Source organism: Cricetulus griseus, chromosome 4 (assembly GCF_003668045.3).
Source record: "Cricetulus griseus strain 17A/GY chromosome 4, alternate assembly CriGri-PICRH-1.0, whole genome shotgun sequence".
NCBI lineage: Eukaryota > Metazoa > Chordata > Mammalia > Rodentia > Cricetidae > Cricetulus > Cricetulus griseus.
In genome coordinates, this window is record NC_048597.1 from 149,481,050 (window position 1) to 149,497,245 (window position 16,196).

A 16,196-nucleotide genomic window follows, 5' to 3' on the forward strand; every position below is an offset into this window, starting at 1 on the left:
AGTTCCAGTTCTGAATCCTTATCTTTAGGGTGCCCTCCTGAGCCCAGCTCCTTCTCCAGGGCCTGAAAGTTTCAGAAACTAGGGGGAAATTAGGGAGGAAGAAGTATCCTAGAATCAGGTGGAGGAGGGAGGAGCATTTCCTTTCCCTGAGGGTGCCTGCCTCTGCCCTTGTTTGCTCTGAGATAGCCAGTCTCTCTCCTACCCAACACAAGGCGGCTGCCTTTCGGGCTTTCCTAGAGCCTTACACCCTCAAGACCAACAGACGACAGGACCAGGAGACGGTCACAGTCATGGCGTGGACCCTGGTGGGGGCTTTCCTCTGCGGACCCTTGCTGGGCTTCCTGTGGCTGAGTGGTGAGGAGAGGTGGGGAGGGCCTAACCAAGGCTAGAGGGAGCTGGGGGCAGGGCCAGACCTCCCTGGCTGACTCAGTCCTTTAGGCCAGGAGCCATTGTGCCAGGCTGGGAAGGGGGCATTGAAGGCGAGGAGCACGGAGGCAAGCTGGCCAGCTAAAGAGTTCAGCCTCTCTCACCATCTAAGGACTTACCACTGCAGAGCCTTTTCTTGTTTCCTTTTGTCAATACATCCTCATACCTGGCTCAGTCTTGGACCTTTTACCCACAAAAATCGGGCTGGGCTGTGGGCTCCTCCCTCCCGGAAACCTCAAGTTTCAGGAGAGAAGGGGTTGAATTGAAGGAGGGGGTTGTGCAGTAGCCAGGGAAGCCCCAGCATCTAAACAACCACGCTAGTGTGGGACAGACCCACCAGATCAGTGGGATTGGGGTCCTCAGTCCCAGGACTAGCCGTGGAGGTGACTGTGCCCACTGAGCCACTGAGCGTGCCAAAGGGCAAGACAGCCGAGCTGAGCTGCCGTTACAGCACGTCGGTGGGAGACAACTTCGCCTTGGAGTGGAGCTTTGTGCCTCCTGGGAAGCCCATTTCTGCATCTCTTCCTGTGAGTTGAGGGCAGCTGTGCCTGCTGGGGTTGGTCAGGACAGAGGACTCACCCTGGATGAAGGATGGGGAGGGCTTTTGCCTCCTGGGGCTTCAGCTAGTTTGACCTTACTTTCTCCTTTGCTTTCCTACACCGAGTGTCCAACTCCTCTAAGTAAAAAACCCGTTTCAGTTATCAAATTCACTGAACCCGAGGTGGTGTGATTGATAGTGTAGTATATATAGAGATCATGAATGCCTTGGGTCTCTTCCCAGATTCTGTACTTCACCAACAACCACCTGTACCCCACGGGCTCTAAAGCAGATCGGGCCAGCCTTCTCCACAGCCCCCCCACAGCAGGAGTGGCTACCCTGAAACTGACTGACCTCCGCCCCTCAGACACTGGCACCTACCTCTGCAACGTTAACAACCCACCCGACTTCTACACCAATGGCTTGGGGTTAATCAACCTTACTGTGCTGGGTAAGGCATGTTGGGGATGCAATAGCCACCCTCTTACCCTGTAAGTGTGCACTGACCCTGACCAGACCCCCTCAGTCCTGATTTGAGCCCAAATAATTATCCAGCTGTACTGGGAGCCTCAAGAAAAAAATTACCCCTCCCCAAGACTTTTGTTTTTCTTATTGTTCTTGGAGACAGGGTTTCTCTGTGTAGCTTTGGAACCTGTCCTGGAACTTGCTCTGTAGACCAGGCTAGCCTTGGACTCACACAGATCTGCTTGCCTCCTGTGTGCTGGGATTAAAGGCGTGTGTCACCAGCACTGGCCACCTTCCCAAGACTTTTAATCTAGATGGTCATGCTTCAACTCCACCCCACAGTATCTTAGGGTCTAGTATCAACATGTTGGAGAGAGAGACAGAGAGAGAAACACAGAAAGAGAAACAGAACCAACCATACAGGTGGTGGGGGCAGGGGGAGAGGGGTTTGAGTCATACTCCACTAACTCCATTCATTCAGGAACCTCCTATTGGTAACTCAGATTTGGATTCTGTCCCTCCCAGTGTCCATGACAAAGAAGGGAAGGTGCCATTAGAGGAACAGAGCCTCTCTAATCGAGTACCCCATTGTGTTCCAAGCTTCCACCTCACCAGAAATCAGAGCGTGTTAAGAGCTGAGCAGTAACAAGTTTTGAAAAGCAGACAGGGATGTTTATGTGGAAAAGAGAAGGCCTAAGATATGGTGTGTGTCCTGTATACTCAAATATCTAAAGGGCTTTCACATGGAGGAGAGATTATAATTTCTCTTTATGGGCCCCAGTGGCAAGAACTGGAAGCAGTCAGTGGATATTATATTAACAATGTGTTTGTGTTCAGCGTGGGGAAGACTTCTCTAAGACTCAAGAGTTCCCAGGAGTGGAAATCACTTCTGAGGTACAGACGGCGACTTGATAGAGGTGTTCAAACAGGGAATGTTGAACTCATCAGGTCTGGGATTAGAGGATCACTGAGGTTCTTCTGTGGTTTTGCAGTGCCCCCCAGTCAACCCTCATGCAGTCATAGTGGACAAACCTCTGTGGGAGGTTCTGTTGCACTGAGATGCAGCTCCTCTGAGGGAGCACCCAAGCCGGTCTACAACTGGGAACATCTTGGATCTTCTCCTACACCTCCTCCTGGTAGCATGGTTCAAGGTGAGCGAGCAGGGCATTGGAAGATGGGCCTGGAGACCTAAGATCAGGTCTCTAAACCCCATGCCCCACCCACATCAGTTTATGACTTAGGCTCTTTCCCTCCTCCTTCCTTGTATTGATGCCTTCCTGTCTGTCTTCCTGATAGCCTGGAAGAGAGCAGGGGGCAGAGAACAGTCTTACAGTTCCTACCTATCTAGTCATTGGAGATTTTTTGGTTTGTTTTTGTTTTTAGAGACAAGGTTTCTCTGTGTAACAATCCTGGCTGGCCTGGAACTCACTGAGATCTACCAGCCTCTGCCTCCCAAGTGCTGGGACTAAAGGTGTGCACCTCCACCGCCTGGCTTCACTGGAGATTTCTTAAGGGTCACAAGTTGCTTCCAAATTTCCAAGAGAGGGAACTAGAGAGTAGCATGGATTGGCTTAAACATGGTGGATTTCTTTGGAGCCTTAGCTTCCTTTTGTAGGTTCCAGATGCCACCCTGGTTTGGTCTGTAGCTACCATCCCTGTAAACCCTTTTATCCAGCAAGTCTCCTCCCCTAGATCATTTCCTGATTGTTCTCTGCCTTGTGAGACAGCAGAGTTCAGAAAAGCAGTTGAATCAGCTTAGTTATTCTAGAGGATGGATGTTTAGTTATTAAGACTTTCGTTAACATCCAGGATCTGAGCTCATCCAGTAAGCACCCATTTCCCTTTATCACCTTCCTGTATATACAGTTCCTCCTCCCTGAGAAGGCAGCTGTTTGGGGTGGCAAGGGCGCAGAAGTTGCAGTGGCCTTGGAGTTCCTCTCTGGGTCTTCTCAAATTACTCCCGCTTGGAGCCAGGATTCCCACCGATTAAATGGGGTTAGATCTTTCTTGGTAGATTGTTTTAAGGACTAAATGCATTGAGCTTTTGTGGTAGTAGTATGGGCTGACTGCGTGCTAAATGCATGGCAGTGTACTTCCTTCTCACTCTCTAGATGAAGTGTCTGGCCAGCTCATTCTCACCAATCTCTCCCTGACCTCCTCTGGCACCTACCGTTGTGTGGCCAGCAACCAGATGGGTAGTGCCTCCTGCGAGCTGAACCTCTCAGTGACTGGTAGGAGATGCTGGGTAGAGGCCTGGAAAGCCTTGGTTTGGGGAGACTACATAACATTGCCTGAGGGTGGGCCAAAAACTTCTGCAACTCTGAGGGTTCTGTCTCCCTAGACTCATCTGAAGGCCGAGTGGCTGGGACTCTGATTGGGGTACTCCTGGGCGTGCTGCTGCTATCAGTGGCTGCATTCTGCCTCATCAGGTTCCAGAAAGAGAGGAAAAAGGAGCCCAAGGAGACATACGGGGGCAGTGACCTTCGGTGAGCAGGGGAGCTGGGGGTGGTGCAGAGAGGAATGAAAGATCTTGGGCTCAAAGTGGATGTCTTCAGGTTTCAAGCTGATGTCACTAAAAGACTTTAAGGGAGGGAGTTGATGCTTAGTTCTGGTATAGGATGGAGGGATTGGTTCACAAGCTAGGGTAGGAATAGCTCAGTATGCAGGACTACCCTGATCCTCCTCTCCACAATGAAAGTGTGTTTTCCTTCTGTACTGTCCTTTTTGTTTTGAAGGCAGAGTTTTCTCTGTGTAGCTCTGGAACTCGCTCTGTAGACCAGGCTGGCCTTGAACTCACAGAGATCCACCTGCTTCTGCCTCCCAAGTGCCAGGATTAAAGGCTTTGTGCCATCACTGCCTGGCTTCATTCTGTCTTAATGTGTATATGCATATCAATCAATCAATCTATCTATTTATCTATCTATCTATCTCATATGGAGGTACTGGAGGGAAGTGGATGGTAGATGCCAGGAATTGCATTTGTTCTGAGGTAAGTTATTCTGGGTAGGGAAAACACAAAGGCCAAAGCTCTCTTTGTTATACACTTGACACTTTAGCTGCAAGGCATGGGGTCAGAACAGGGATTGGTATAGCATTTCTCTTTCCTTAGATGGGGTCTTACCAGGTAGCCTTGGCTAGCCTGGACCTTTCTATGTAGATTAGGCTGGCCTCAAACTCACAGAGACCCTCATGTTTCTGCTCAAGTACTAGGATTAAAGGTGTGCACCACCACACCTGATCATTTCTGTTTTCATTTTTGTAGACATATGTACATGAATGTACATGTGTGTATGTGTTTGTGCAGGTCAGTGTGCCAAGTGTGTGGCCAGAAGATAACCTGGCCTTTCTAAGAAGGTTGTCTACCTTATTATTTTTATATATTGTGTGTTCTTGTTGTACCTATGTGAAGGGTACACATAGGAAGTCTGAGGACAACTTTTTGGAGTCATTTTTCACTGGTCTGGAGCTGACCTCTGGAGCTGACCAAGTAAGCTAGATGGCAAGTGAGCCCCGGAGATCCACCAGTCTTCATCTTTTCAGTTCTGGGATTACAAGCTTGTGTCTGACTTATTTTACAAGGATTCTGGGGTTCATTGAACTTTAAGGTCTTCTGCTTAAAAATGTAACACTTAACTCACTGAGCCATCTTCTCAACTCTCATGACAGTTCTTAAAATGTGGCCCTCAGATGACCTAGAGAAATCTGCCAGGAACTTGTTTAAATACTCAGACTTAGGCCATGTTCTGTGCTTCTCAAGGCAAAGTGTGTGTGTCAGGGGAGACAGGGCCTGGACAAAGTTCTGCAGATGATTCTCAGGACAGCAAAATCTAAATGTTCCTGGGTTAGAGGATATTTCTAGCCATTGTATGCCTTTGCTTGTATCCTTCAGGGAGGATGCCACTGCTCCTGGGGTTTCTGAGCAGGCTTCTATGAGGGCTGATTACAGCAAGAGGCTCCTGGAGAAGGTCCCATCCGACAGCACGGTGACGACCAAATCCAAACTCTCTATGGTTGTCTGACTTCTGATCCCTGAGGGCGTTGAGGGGGAATGTTGGTGATTAAAGCCATTGGGTACCTTGTTACCTCCTTCTTCTTTTACTGGTGTGGTGAATTCCTCTCTGTGACCCAAAGAGTACTACCAATCAGGGAAGGAATGGGTTTGAAATCCCAGAGATGATGCTGCAAGAGGGAAGTTCGGCTAGGTCTAAAGGATAGGTTTCAACCTAGGTGACTTTGCACACCTCCCATACTTCCATCCCATTAGTTTGGGCTCCCGTTAGTGGCTTTATGCAAACCCCGCGCCCTCACTTCCCATTTCCTCCCGCCTCCCACCCTGCACCCTCTGAACACTTGGACAATCCTCTTTATTGTTCACATTCCAACCCAGTATGGTAACATGCACACGCAGAGATTAAAAACCTTCCAGCCACAACCCCAGGAGCCCAGCGGGGGAGGGGCTATCTGGGGGCAGGGCTGCGGATGACTCCTCCTACTGAGCCTCCAGGCGCACGGAGGCTTTTGCATAAACAAAGGAGAGCGGGAGGGGCTGCTCTCAGGGTGCGCTCGGAGGGAAAAGGGGTGACAGGCAGGTGTGGGACAGGACTTCCTTTCCCATCAGAGCAAGGGGCATCATCAGACACCATGAAATCCCTCTTCCCCTCTTTCCTAGCCCCAGGTTTAAGGGGTTGAGGCTAGGCTGGGGTGGAAACGGCACAAAGACGCGGGGCGCCCCCTTTCGTTGCCCACAGAACGAAAGGACTTGGTGGTTGCTTCCCCCCCCACACCCGAGTACTTGAGCGACGCATCGGGCGCCCTCTGCAGTACGCGCAGCGAAGCGCACCGAGGCTGCGGAGGCAGAGCTGCATGCTGGGCGCAAGGACAGGTGGGCGTGAAGCAAAAGGACAATTTTGCGAGTATGGGGTTTGGGACGAGGGTGGGGAGAAAAGGCGAAAGGGGACCACGTTAGACTGGAGAGCTAACTAAAAGGGTACGGACTTGGCGACGCCGCGACGAAGCCAAGGGAGTCTCTAGGGCGGGGGAGGGCTCCTGAAGCTGGCTGGTTGTGGGAAGGAGGGGATCACAAACACAGTAGGAAAGTCTTGTCACTGCGAAGGGGACGCGGCATCATCTCTCCTCTGGAACTGAGGAGAGAGAAGGTCTGAGAATCTGCCCTCTGCTAGCGTTATCTCCCCTCTCCCTTTCGGGGAGTGTCACCCAGATCCCCTCCCCTGCTCACTGAGCTGCAATGAGCCCCGGGGCAGGTACGTGAGTGAGCCTCCTCTCTGTGTGCTTATGGCCCTTGGCTGCGCTTGTGCAGCCAAATCAGGGTGACTGACTGCGTGTCTGTGTTGGTTCAAGTGTGTCTCTGCTGCAGCCTCAGGCGTCTCGACATACCAGAGGGTCTGCAAAGTTATGTTCCTTGCCAGGGAGGGGTTGAGGGCAAGCAGAGAGAACGCCTGGGCAACTGGGTCATTTTTCCCACCCAGCCTCCTCCCCTCCTCCCCTCCACACTCTGCAGCTTTGGAGTCATATTAGTTACCTTCTAAAACGTTCAGTTCTTCGGTCCAAGGTGAGGCATAAAGAGGGAGGGAGAGACAGGTGAGCTTTTAGCTAGGCAAGTCATCATCCTAGGCCTTCTCTCACCCAGCTGTCTCTGTATCCTAGGTCCCCACCCTTGACTCCCTCCGCATTCTTCTCCACTCCCATCCCAACCTTAGACACTCCTAACTTTTTACCGAGAAGGCCTGGAAAACGAGAGCCTCCGGCCTGCCATGCTCTCCAGCCAGCCTCACCTGGCCTAGTCTCCGCTGGGGCCGCCGCCCGCGCCTCCCCGGGCGCCCCCAGCTCCGCCGGGTCCCCCGGGTCCCGGTCCCTTTCGGCCGCACTCTCCGCTCTTTATCTTCTTCCTCGCCATGTGGCCCCGGAAACTCGCCTGGATTTTGGCTGCAGCAGCGTTGGCTCCCGGATCATCCAGCGGGATGTCTAGAATATCGTCGTCTGGTTTGGAGCAGGCGCTCTCCTGAGGATGGGACAGGGGTTCTAACGACTGATAAGGCCCAGATTATGAGGGCAAGGGGTAAGGAGGACAGGGGGGACCTCGAAGGCGGTGGGAGAAGCAGAGCGGGAAGACTCGGAGGGGCAGGCGAGCACATCTCCTAGGCAGTAGCCACCGAGAAGGTTCAGGGCCAGGTGGACACAGGAAGAAGTGCATGGGAGGGTGGAGAAAGGAGAAAGTCAGCTAATCCTGCTGAAAGTAGCCTTTAGTTTCAGGGGGCTGCGGATTTGAATGAACGAACGGTGAGTCTGGAAGGGCAGAGAAAAAGCTGCCGGCACATGTGAAAGTGACCACCCTATGCTCTGAGAAGATGCCTCCAGTTCAGAAGGGCCTTTCTGTGTACAGGATTCCCCAGTGAGTGGACACAAATATCTGCTAAAGAGCTGCCCTCCTCCCTGCCCCCTCCCCTCCCCGCCCCCTCAATAGTACTGCACCAGAGCTCAAGAATTTCAGGAGAAGATGAGGCCACTGCTCCTTGATTCAGCCAGAGGCCTGGGATCTGTGTTTCCACTGGGCTCGCCATTTCCTACTGTGCCCCAAGTTGAACTCAAACACCAAAAAAAAGGTAAAACAACAGTAACAGAAAACGAAACATAAGACAAGAAGTCCTTTAGTTAGTGTCCTCATGGGAAGAAAAGAGTTAGGCCAATGGCTACATTTAAGCTCTTACCTTGTCCCAGGTGCAACAGCTGTGTTTTCTAGGCATTTTAGTTCTTCCTCAACAATAAAGCTGGGGCACTCTTTTCTTTGTTTTCTTTACTTTCCTTTCTTTTTTTGTGTGTTTTGTTTTTTGTCTTTTGAGACAGGGTTTCTCTGTGAAACAGTCCTGGCTGTCCTGGAATTCACTGAGATCCACCTGCCTTTGCCTCTCAAGTGCTGGGATTAAAGGCCTGTGCCACCTTTCATTCTTACTTGAGTTTACCATGATGCAATTGATGATTAGAATGTCAACAGCAAAACAAAACAAAAGAAAACAAAACAAAAAAAGCTTACCTAGGGTTCCAGGCAATTATCTGTATCTGGTAGATTTGAACCTTGTATGTCAAGTTCTAGAGTTTATTTTAATGCCTAAGAAAGGAAATGCAACCAGCTGCACAGCTGAGTTGTACTCTTAGCTGTAATGGTGCGGTTCGGGGGAGTTATCTGAGCGTCCCAGTCTTACATGGTCCATTTGAGAAAATGAGGATAATAATATTCACTTCTATGGGTTCTGGAGAAGAGTAAATCACCTGGTATCTAGTGGCATAATCTATTGATCAGCAAACAGTAGCTATGTAAAATGATTGACTATGTAAGCCCAAAGTGACCTGAAAACAACAACCTTGCACAGTTTGTCCTAATAATATGTTATGTGCAATGCAATGGTTTAGTCAGTGAAATATCATATATATATATATATATATATATATATATATATATATATATATATAGTCAGTCCCACATGATCATGTCAAACTAATAAGGCCATAACCATCTCAGCTTTATAAATATACCCTGTTATGCTTGCACTATTATGAAGTTGTCTAAACACATTTCTCAGAACATATTCCATCATTAAGGAATGTGTGATATAATTAAAGTCCCAATATATATAATCTATGTGTGTGATATAATCTATGCCCCAATGTTCTGTCTCTTCCCTTTCTTTTCCTTTCTCTCCCTTTCTCTTACTCCTGCTGTTTCTCAGAGAGCTCAGATCAAATCTAGGACCTTATGCATGATAGGCAAATGGTTACCACTTAACTATATCCCTATAGCAAGTGACTTGTGTCCCAGGCAAGCCTTGCACTCACAATCTTACTGCCTCTTCCTACAGAGTGCTCCGGGCATGTTTTCGTGTCCAATTTCTGTTCCTCTGTCACCCTGCTCTATGTGGGAATAGAAAGGATTAAAACAAGACATGGTAGCAGATGCCTGTACTCCCAGTACTTTGTTGCTATGAAGCCTGAGGAAGGAAGATCAGGAATTGGAGGCCATCCTAGGCTACATGAGATCCTCTCTCACACACACACACACACACACACACACAACCACCCCACTCCAGACAAAACAACATTAAAGAAAGGATGAGGACTAGAGGCTTAATACTGAAGCATCAGTAATAACTGGGGAGAGGATGTTGCTATGATGTCAGAAGGGCATTTTCTCTTGACGGGCCTCCTCTGGCTTCTGGGATTTTGTCTTTATTTTTTGACCAAGGTGCTCACTATTTTCCCTGTTTCTTTCTCCTCACATCAGGTGGCCAAGATTCCACACTCTAAGTTAGTTTTCTTCTGCCTCATTCTGACCACCAACTATCTAATTGTCAGAAATGGGTAGGGTATGGGTGAGGATTCAGTGTCATCTGCCCTTGACAGGTTTGCCCTAGGGACATCTTTTTTAAATTTTAGTTTATTTTCTGAGACAAGGACTCATCATGTAGCCTTGGGTGACACACAACTTGCTGTGTTGGCCAGGCTAGTCTTGAACTTCCCACAGTTCTCCTGCCTCTGCCTCTTGAGTGTTGGGAATACAGGTGTGAACTACCATACCCAGCCTGTAAGTTTAGCTTTCTACTCCAGAAGCCCAAGCCTGAGTTTACAAATGACTCCCTCTCATCATGTTTCCCCAGCTGTCCTCATTTCCTGGGCCTCAGAGTTCCTTAATTTGTGCTCAAGATGCTTCTCAATCAATTTAAACACAGTTTCAAGGAGTTGCTAAGAGGCTGGTCTGAGTGCAGATGGATGGGCCTAAAACATCCTTTGTCTTTTTGCCTTTCTTAGCTCTGGGGCTCATCATGACATCTTATATTCACATAAAATCCAAGTCAACTCCTTCAGGTTTTCCGATTCTCTGAGTGTGAGTCTTCCTTGGAATAGTCTCAGGAAATAGACACACATCTTGAAAGAGGACAGCAAGCATAAAAACCTATTCCAGATTCCCTCGCCTTGGCCTTGGCAGCTGTAGACACCGTGGACATTGGGGGGTTGAGTGCTAAAGGAGCCTTTGTCTCCAACCACCCTAAGACCTGGCCTTATTGCCACCAACCACAGTCAAAATCAAAACCTGGCAAAACAGGCAAAGCTACCCCCACAGGGCCTAGCATGAGGCTATGCTGCTCATCACCTGGGTCTGCTCCCTCAGGCTGATTCCTTAGGACAGGATGCTCTTGGCCGCCCAGAAGCAGAACTGGAGGCAAAAGGGAAAAGAACCCAGGATCTGCTCTTTGGTCTTGGTTCTCGGGCAACTGCCTCCTGCAGCCAAGACTGATGCTGGTCTGTGCTGAGGGGCTCTGAATGAAGCAGGGACAAAAAGCTGGGGGTGGGCAAATGCACTTGCCAAAAAAGGAGAAGCCATGGATGAGCACATCACTTTGCTTCTGAGACTCTCATTTTCTTCAGTACCAAGTAGAGCTTAGCTCAGGCGAATAGTATCCTTCAGTTCCCCAAATCCGAACAGCTGGGGTTTTGTTTGTTTTTGAGACAGGATTTCTCTATAGCTTTGGAGGCTGTCCTGGAACTCACTCTGTAGACCAGGCTGGCCTCAAACTCACAGAGATCCTCCTGTCTCTGCCTCCTGAATGCTAGGATTAAAGGCATGTGCCACCACCACTCGGCCGAGCAGCTTTAGGAACTATGCCTGTCTGCTGACTATTCTATGTCAGGCCTTGTGCTAAGCACTTGGCACATTTTATCCTATGTAACCCCCATTTCAGAAGTGAAGAAATAACCTCAGAGACATTTTATAACTTCCCAGGTTGCATGGCAAACCAATAGTGAAATGATCTGGTTCAGAAGCTTGTACTGTTACCCACCGCCTGGGGCGGGCGGTTACTTCTGTTAACTGGTTTGGAGTCAACTAGAATACAAATAAAATAAAATAAAATAAGAAAAGAAAAAAAAAGGAGTGAGGTATCAAAACAGATTTCTTTTCCTTTTCCTATTAAATGAAGGCAGGAAAATCATGTATGTTGGCTATGCCAATCAGCCACCGGAACACTGAATAGTAGCTCTTTAAAAAAACATTCCCTGGAAAAAGAACAGAATTGTTTTCTTCATCCCCATTTCTGTCTAAGCTTGTTTACCAAGGGGGTGGGGGACAGATAAGGAAAGACTAGATTCTTCCCAAACATCAGGTGGGTTGGTCACGGAGGAGAGACCCAGAGAAAGACATAAAGAGCAACACTGCTCTCTACAGCATAGGGCAGGAAGGTGCCTGCTAGCAGTTCTGTCTTTCTCCAGCCCTCCACCCTTCTTGCCCCCTCTTCTTGCTTCCCTCCATCACCACAGACTAAAATAGACACTGACCATTCTCTGGCCCTTTGGTTCACTGGACTTGGTACATGAAAACAGAAGATTCTATGTCAGGGTCCATTGGAGGAGGTGTCCCAGAATCCGAGGCATTTACCACCTTTGGTAGCCCTACTGTGTGGGTAGTTGCTCTTCTTCTTAGGGGATACTGATTTCAGTCATGTCAACCACACCCTCAGTTATTATCTATCAGCATCAGCTATCTGTTATGTGGCTATCTACTTGCTATGTATCAATGGCTTCCTGGGTACTCACTGTGACACGGCCCTGCATCAGTGGCTTCCTGGATATTCACAAGCACTAGCCAGGACAGACAGGGCTTGCAGGCTGGAGCCCCACATCTCACCCTCATCACACTGCAGATCCCAAAGGAGGGAAATTCCATTCCTTTCCAAGCTTCCCAGTCTTCACTCACACATGTCTTCCCACTGACTGTGTCTCTTGATTCTTTCCCCCATCCTGCTTGCCTTCTCATCCTATTCTTTCTTGCTCAGCAGTACCCCCTGACTCATATCTCATAATCTGCCGTCTATTTATTTTCTTTATTTAATAAAACACTGCTGGAGATGAGGAGCTCTTCCTCAATCAAGACTGAAGACCCCGAATTTCTCCTTTCATAGCCAAAAAGTGGTTCCTGGGCTGGGTGTGTAGCTCAGAAGCAGAGTGTATATTTCGCACACAGAAGGTCCAGAGTTCAATCCCCAGCACCAAAAGTAAGTAAGTAAATAAATAAGCAATCAAACTGTTCTCTAGAGAACAACAAACAGCTTCCCTGGAACCGTCTGTCAGTTTTCTTCAAGGGGCGGGACTATATGTGATTGGCATGCTTCTTTTTAAATAGTTTTTCTGGTCTACACATTAACTGCTATGAGCATTTACTGCAATAGAAAACAGTACACTTCAAAGAGGGACCAGAGGGCAGCCTTTTGAGAGGACAGGGCTCCATACTTGTCAAAGATGCCTACCTGGGAAAAACCACATCTCTAAACCTCCGTTTGTACAACTGTTAAAAGACCTGCCTCTCCGAACTAGCACACTGGCAGCTGTTATTGATTCTAACAAGAGTTAAAATTTCAACTATGGCTTGCCCCTAAATTCTCGCTGCCTTTTGTCACCCAGACATCAGGATGTCTCACCCCTTAAAGAATTGGGCTACTCCTTCCTTCCAAACTCATTTGTTTATTTTTTGCACACTGTGGGTGAAGGGTGGGGTGCCCTCAAGTACCTTCTGGCGTTTTTAGCCAGGCTGACAGAGAATACCAAGAGTGTGGAGTCGTCTTTCTCCGCAGATAGGAATTAAGAATAAGCACGTTTTATTTAGGTCTGGTCACTCTATTCTTTTAGCTAGCCAGGAGTCGAGACCTGTGCTGGGCGCGGTCATACAAGTGCTTTTAACAGGACCTGTTTTGGTGTTAGGCACTTGCAGCATCCAGTTTCCGTGTGGGCGCTGACACAGACACTTCCTCCCCTCGCCAGCAGGGCTCTCTCACGGTCACTCACCCAGCACCTTCCAAAAGAGAAGGCGTTGGGGGCCGGGCCAACTCCTCCCCAGAGCCACACTGACTAGGCTCTTTGCTGCCCATCACCACCAAGACCAGGTGGATTCTCCCCTCCTTAGCCGTATAAGGGGTAGACAATCATCTGAGGGTCGTGAAGATCTTGCCTCGGTCCCACGACGGCAGCAACGGGATAGGAAATGGTACCAGGCCAAAAAATACCAAGGGAAAGGACTTGCACACCAGCAACAGTTTCCAGTGTCTCCCTGGGAGAAGTTCCACCTGTCGTCTAACCTGCAGCTTTCCTGCAGGAAAGCTCTGCTCAGCTCCCGATCCAACCCAGACTGCCTGGCCCCTGGGCTCTCAGACGCCCCCGCAAGCTGGGAAGCATTTTCCCCTGGGCTTGGCTCAGATCAGACAGGCGTCTTCCACCACCCAATACAATATCTCAGCACCCTCCTTCCTCACATGCTTCCTAGGTCTTCCGCACCCTCTTCCATCCCTCTCTCACCCTCCAGGGTTCTCCGGTGCCCCTTGTCCCAGACCAAGATGAGTTCAAGCATGGACTTACCGTGCAGCAGTCCATGTCGGTGTTGAGGGTCCTTGGCTGGGGTGGAGCCTGGCGCAGAGTGGGGGTGGATCTGTACGATACTGGGTGGCAGCTCAGCGGCTGTCCGGGACTCTCCGACCAGAACAGAGCCCTTGCAGAACCAACCTCTCTCCTCTTGAGTCCGGTCTCCCGCGCTCTGCAACTCTTGCGAATGTAACCTGAGCCCTGCGGCCTCAAAGCCAATCAGGACGCACTTTTAGTAGGGTGGGCGGGGAGAGCTGGAGCGAGGACCACTCCCTCTCTCCGCTCTCTCCGCCTTGCTCGCTTTGGTGCCCCAACCCCTCCGCCTACACACTTCCATCCATTCCTCCTACACACCCCATCACCCAAATTCAATCCCTCTGCTCTAAACCACAGACTGCCAGGCAGATGTACGTCGGAGTAGGCACAAGGCTCCCAACATCCAGGGCAGAAACACACATCTGGGCGCAGCTCGCCTTACCGCCCATAGATAGAAAACCTGCATCCTCCTCCCTATACTTTCACAACCCATAGTCTCAAACATTGCTTCCTCTATCTCCCCTCTCTGCAAAGAATAGCTCCAGAAACTGCAAAGAAACTGCCCTCACCACTCTGGCTACGGAGAAAGCTGTTTATACACAGCCTGCAGGATGGGTACAGAGCGACGCAGACGCTTCAAGCCTCATGCATCCGTACATACTCCCCGGCTCAGTGAAGTGTGCCTGTCTTCCCACATACAGACACAGCAGACACAATAGGCAAAAACAACCACACAGGCCTTGTACACACACCGTGTAAGACACAGGTTAATCACAAACTTCCTGTTTGGGGATTGGGCGCTAGTACACAGACAAAAATGCCTGCATTCCCGCTGCTGGCAATATATGCATGAAATACTTCTTTTTAAAATTTTATTTAAAACATTATATTAGCACACATTAATTCTACATAATAATAGTTGGTTTCATAATGACTTTTTCATTCGTGTACATAATGTATTTAAATAATTTTCATCTGGTTACCCTCTCTTCCCCCTCCCACTTCTGATAATCCCCATTCTTTCCACAAGTATCCCTTTTACTATCATGTGGGTTTTTTCTGAGGGAAGGAACCCATTGAATTTTATTAGGGTTGTTTACAGGAGCGTGGGTAAGGGTTTGTTTACAGGAGCGTAGGTAGGCATCTTACTAATGACTCACCACTGAAGAAAATGTCTCTCTGTACCTCACCAACCATTAACTGTGTATAAATCTTAAGGGAGAGATGGGACCTCATTTGCCCCTCCCCCTTTTTATGACAGAATGTTGGTGGGCCCAATCTCATGCAGATCTTGTACAGGTAACCCAGCTGCTAAGAGTTCAAGAGTTCAACAGTCAAGTCAATCCTGGAAGTCAGAATTCCATACCTCACCTCCCTTCTTCTGGTTCTTATATTCTTTCCACACCCTTTTCCACAATGTTTTCTGAGCCTTGGAAGGGTTGATTGTGTATGTACACATAACACACACACACACACACACACACACACACACACACACACACACACACACACACACAAGTTGCTGGGCATTCAATAACCATTTATTTTCAGTACTTTGACCCTTCTAAGTGTCTGCAGTCATCACTGACCAGGTACCTATTTTGTATCTACCCATGGTCTGTGATCTGTCCATCCTTCCCACCCATCTGCATAAAATAAAATCACTTATGCCCAGCACCCATTTTGAATGCACGTATATACTGGTGCAGACTTAGCACACCCACCCATCCCACTCCACACACTAGACTTCCTAACCTTTCGATTCATTGCCTCAAAATAAGGCAAAGGTTAACCACCCTCTCACTTGCTCTTTGGAAGAAAGAGGATGCTGTCAACTCAAGCATTGTGGAGTTATCACTAGTATTGGTCCCTTGAGCCTATGCTGGGGAAGGATGTGAGTTGGGGAGAGGCTGGGAAACAGAGATGTGGAAGGGACATCTGGGGTAGGCAACTTGCTCTTTTTTATGGTCACTTAACTTCCTAGACTGTCAAGGTAGTATATCTTGACTGTATTGTATGTTATGCTGGTAGTTGGGACACCTCAAAAATCTCAAGTCCTCCTCAGCTGAGGTCTCTGACACTACAAGGAAGGAAGGCTATGGCTTTAGAGCAGACAGGAAGAAATGCCCTGTGGTCCTGAGCAGGACAGGGCACCCCAAGTAGCAGAACTGCAGTACTGTCACAGGCCAGCTACAACAGTGGGACTGTTGAATGCCCTTTCACTGAGTGTTTAGGCCATGGCTTTCATTGCTAAGGGGAGAATGAGTAGGAGGGATATGCCAATGTCCACTCAGGTTGGGGACAGGATTAGCCAGTG

At 49.0% G+C, this 16,196-nt stretch overlaps 2 protein-coding genes across 2 annotated transcripts; one reads left to right on the plus strand and one right to left on the minus strand.

The window, feature by feature from the left end:
• The first annotated feature begins 290 nt into the window (after positions 1 to 290).
• Positions 291 to 5,497, plus strand: Vsig2 (V-set and immunoglobulin domain containing 2). Its single transcript, XM_027411828.2, has 7 exons — positions 291 to 354; positions 796 to 953; positions 1,208 to 1,415; positions 2,422 to 2,580; positions 3,541 to 3,660; positions 3,771 to 3,915; positions 5,319 to 5,497. The coding sequence occupies exons 1-7, from the start codon at positions 291 to 293 to the stop codon at positions 5,446 to 5,448; spliced, it is 984 nt and encodes a 327-aa protein (XP_027267629.1). The 3' UTR covers positions 5,449 to 5,497.
• Positions 5,498 to 5,776: 279 nt separating this feature from the next.
• Positions 5,777 to 14,031, minus strand: Nrgn (neurogranin). Its single transcript, XM_027411827.2, has 4 exons — positions 13,841 to 14,031; positions 7,222 to 7,448; positions 6,969 to 6,986; positions 5,777 to 6,570 (listed from the first exon to the last, which is right to left on the minus strand). Exons 1-2 carry the CDS (start codon positions 13,853 to 13,855, stop codon positions 7,227 to 7,229), a joined length of 237 nt encoding a protein of 78 aa, XP_027267628.1. The 5' UTR covers positions 13,856 to 14,031; the 3' UTR covers positions 5,777 to 6,570; positions 6,969 to 6,986; positions 7,222 to 7,226.
• Positions 14,032 to 16,196: the final 2,165 nt, after the last annotated feature.

Excerpts from the sequence above, each read along its gene's own strand:
- Vsig2 (XM_027411828.2), top strand. The coding sequence starts at position 291 with ATGGCGTGGACCCTGGTGGGGGCTTTCCTCTGCGGACCCTTGCTGGGC. Across the intron at positions 1,416-2,421 it reads AATCAACCTTACTGTGCTGG|TGCCCCCCAGTCAACCCTCA; the intron begins GTAAGGCATGTT and ends GTGGTTTTGCAG. Across the intron at positions 3,661-3,770 it reads GCTGAACCTCTCAGTGACTG|ACTCATCTGAAGGCCGAGTG; the intron begins GTAGGAGATGCT and ends CTGTCTCCCTAG.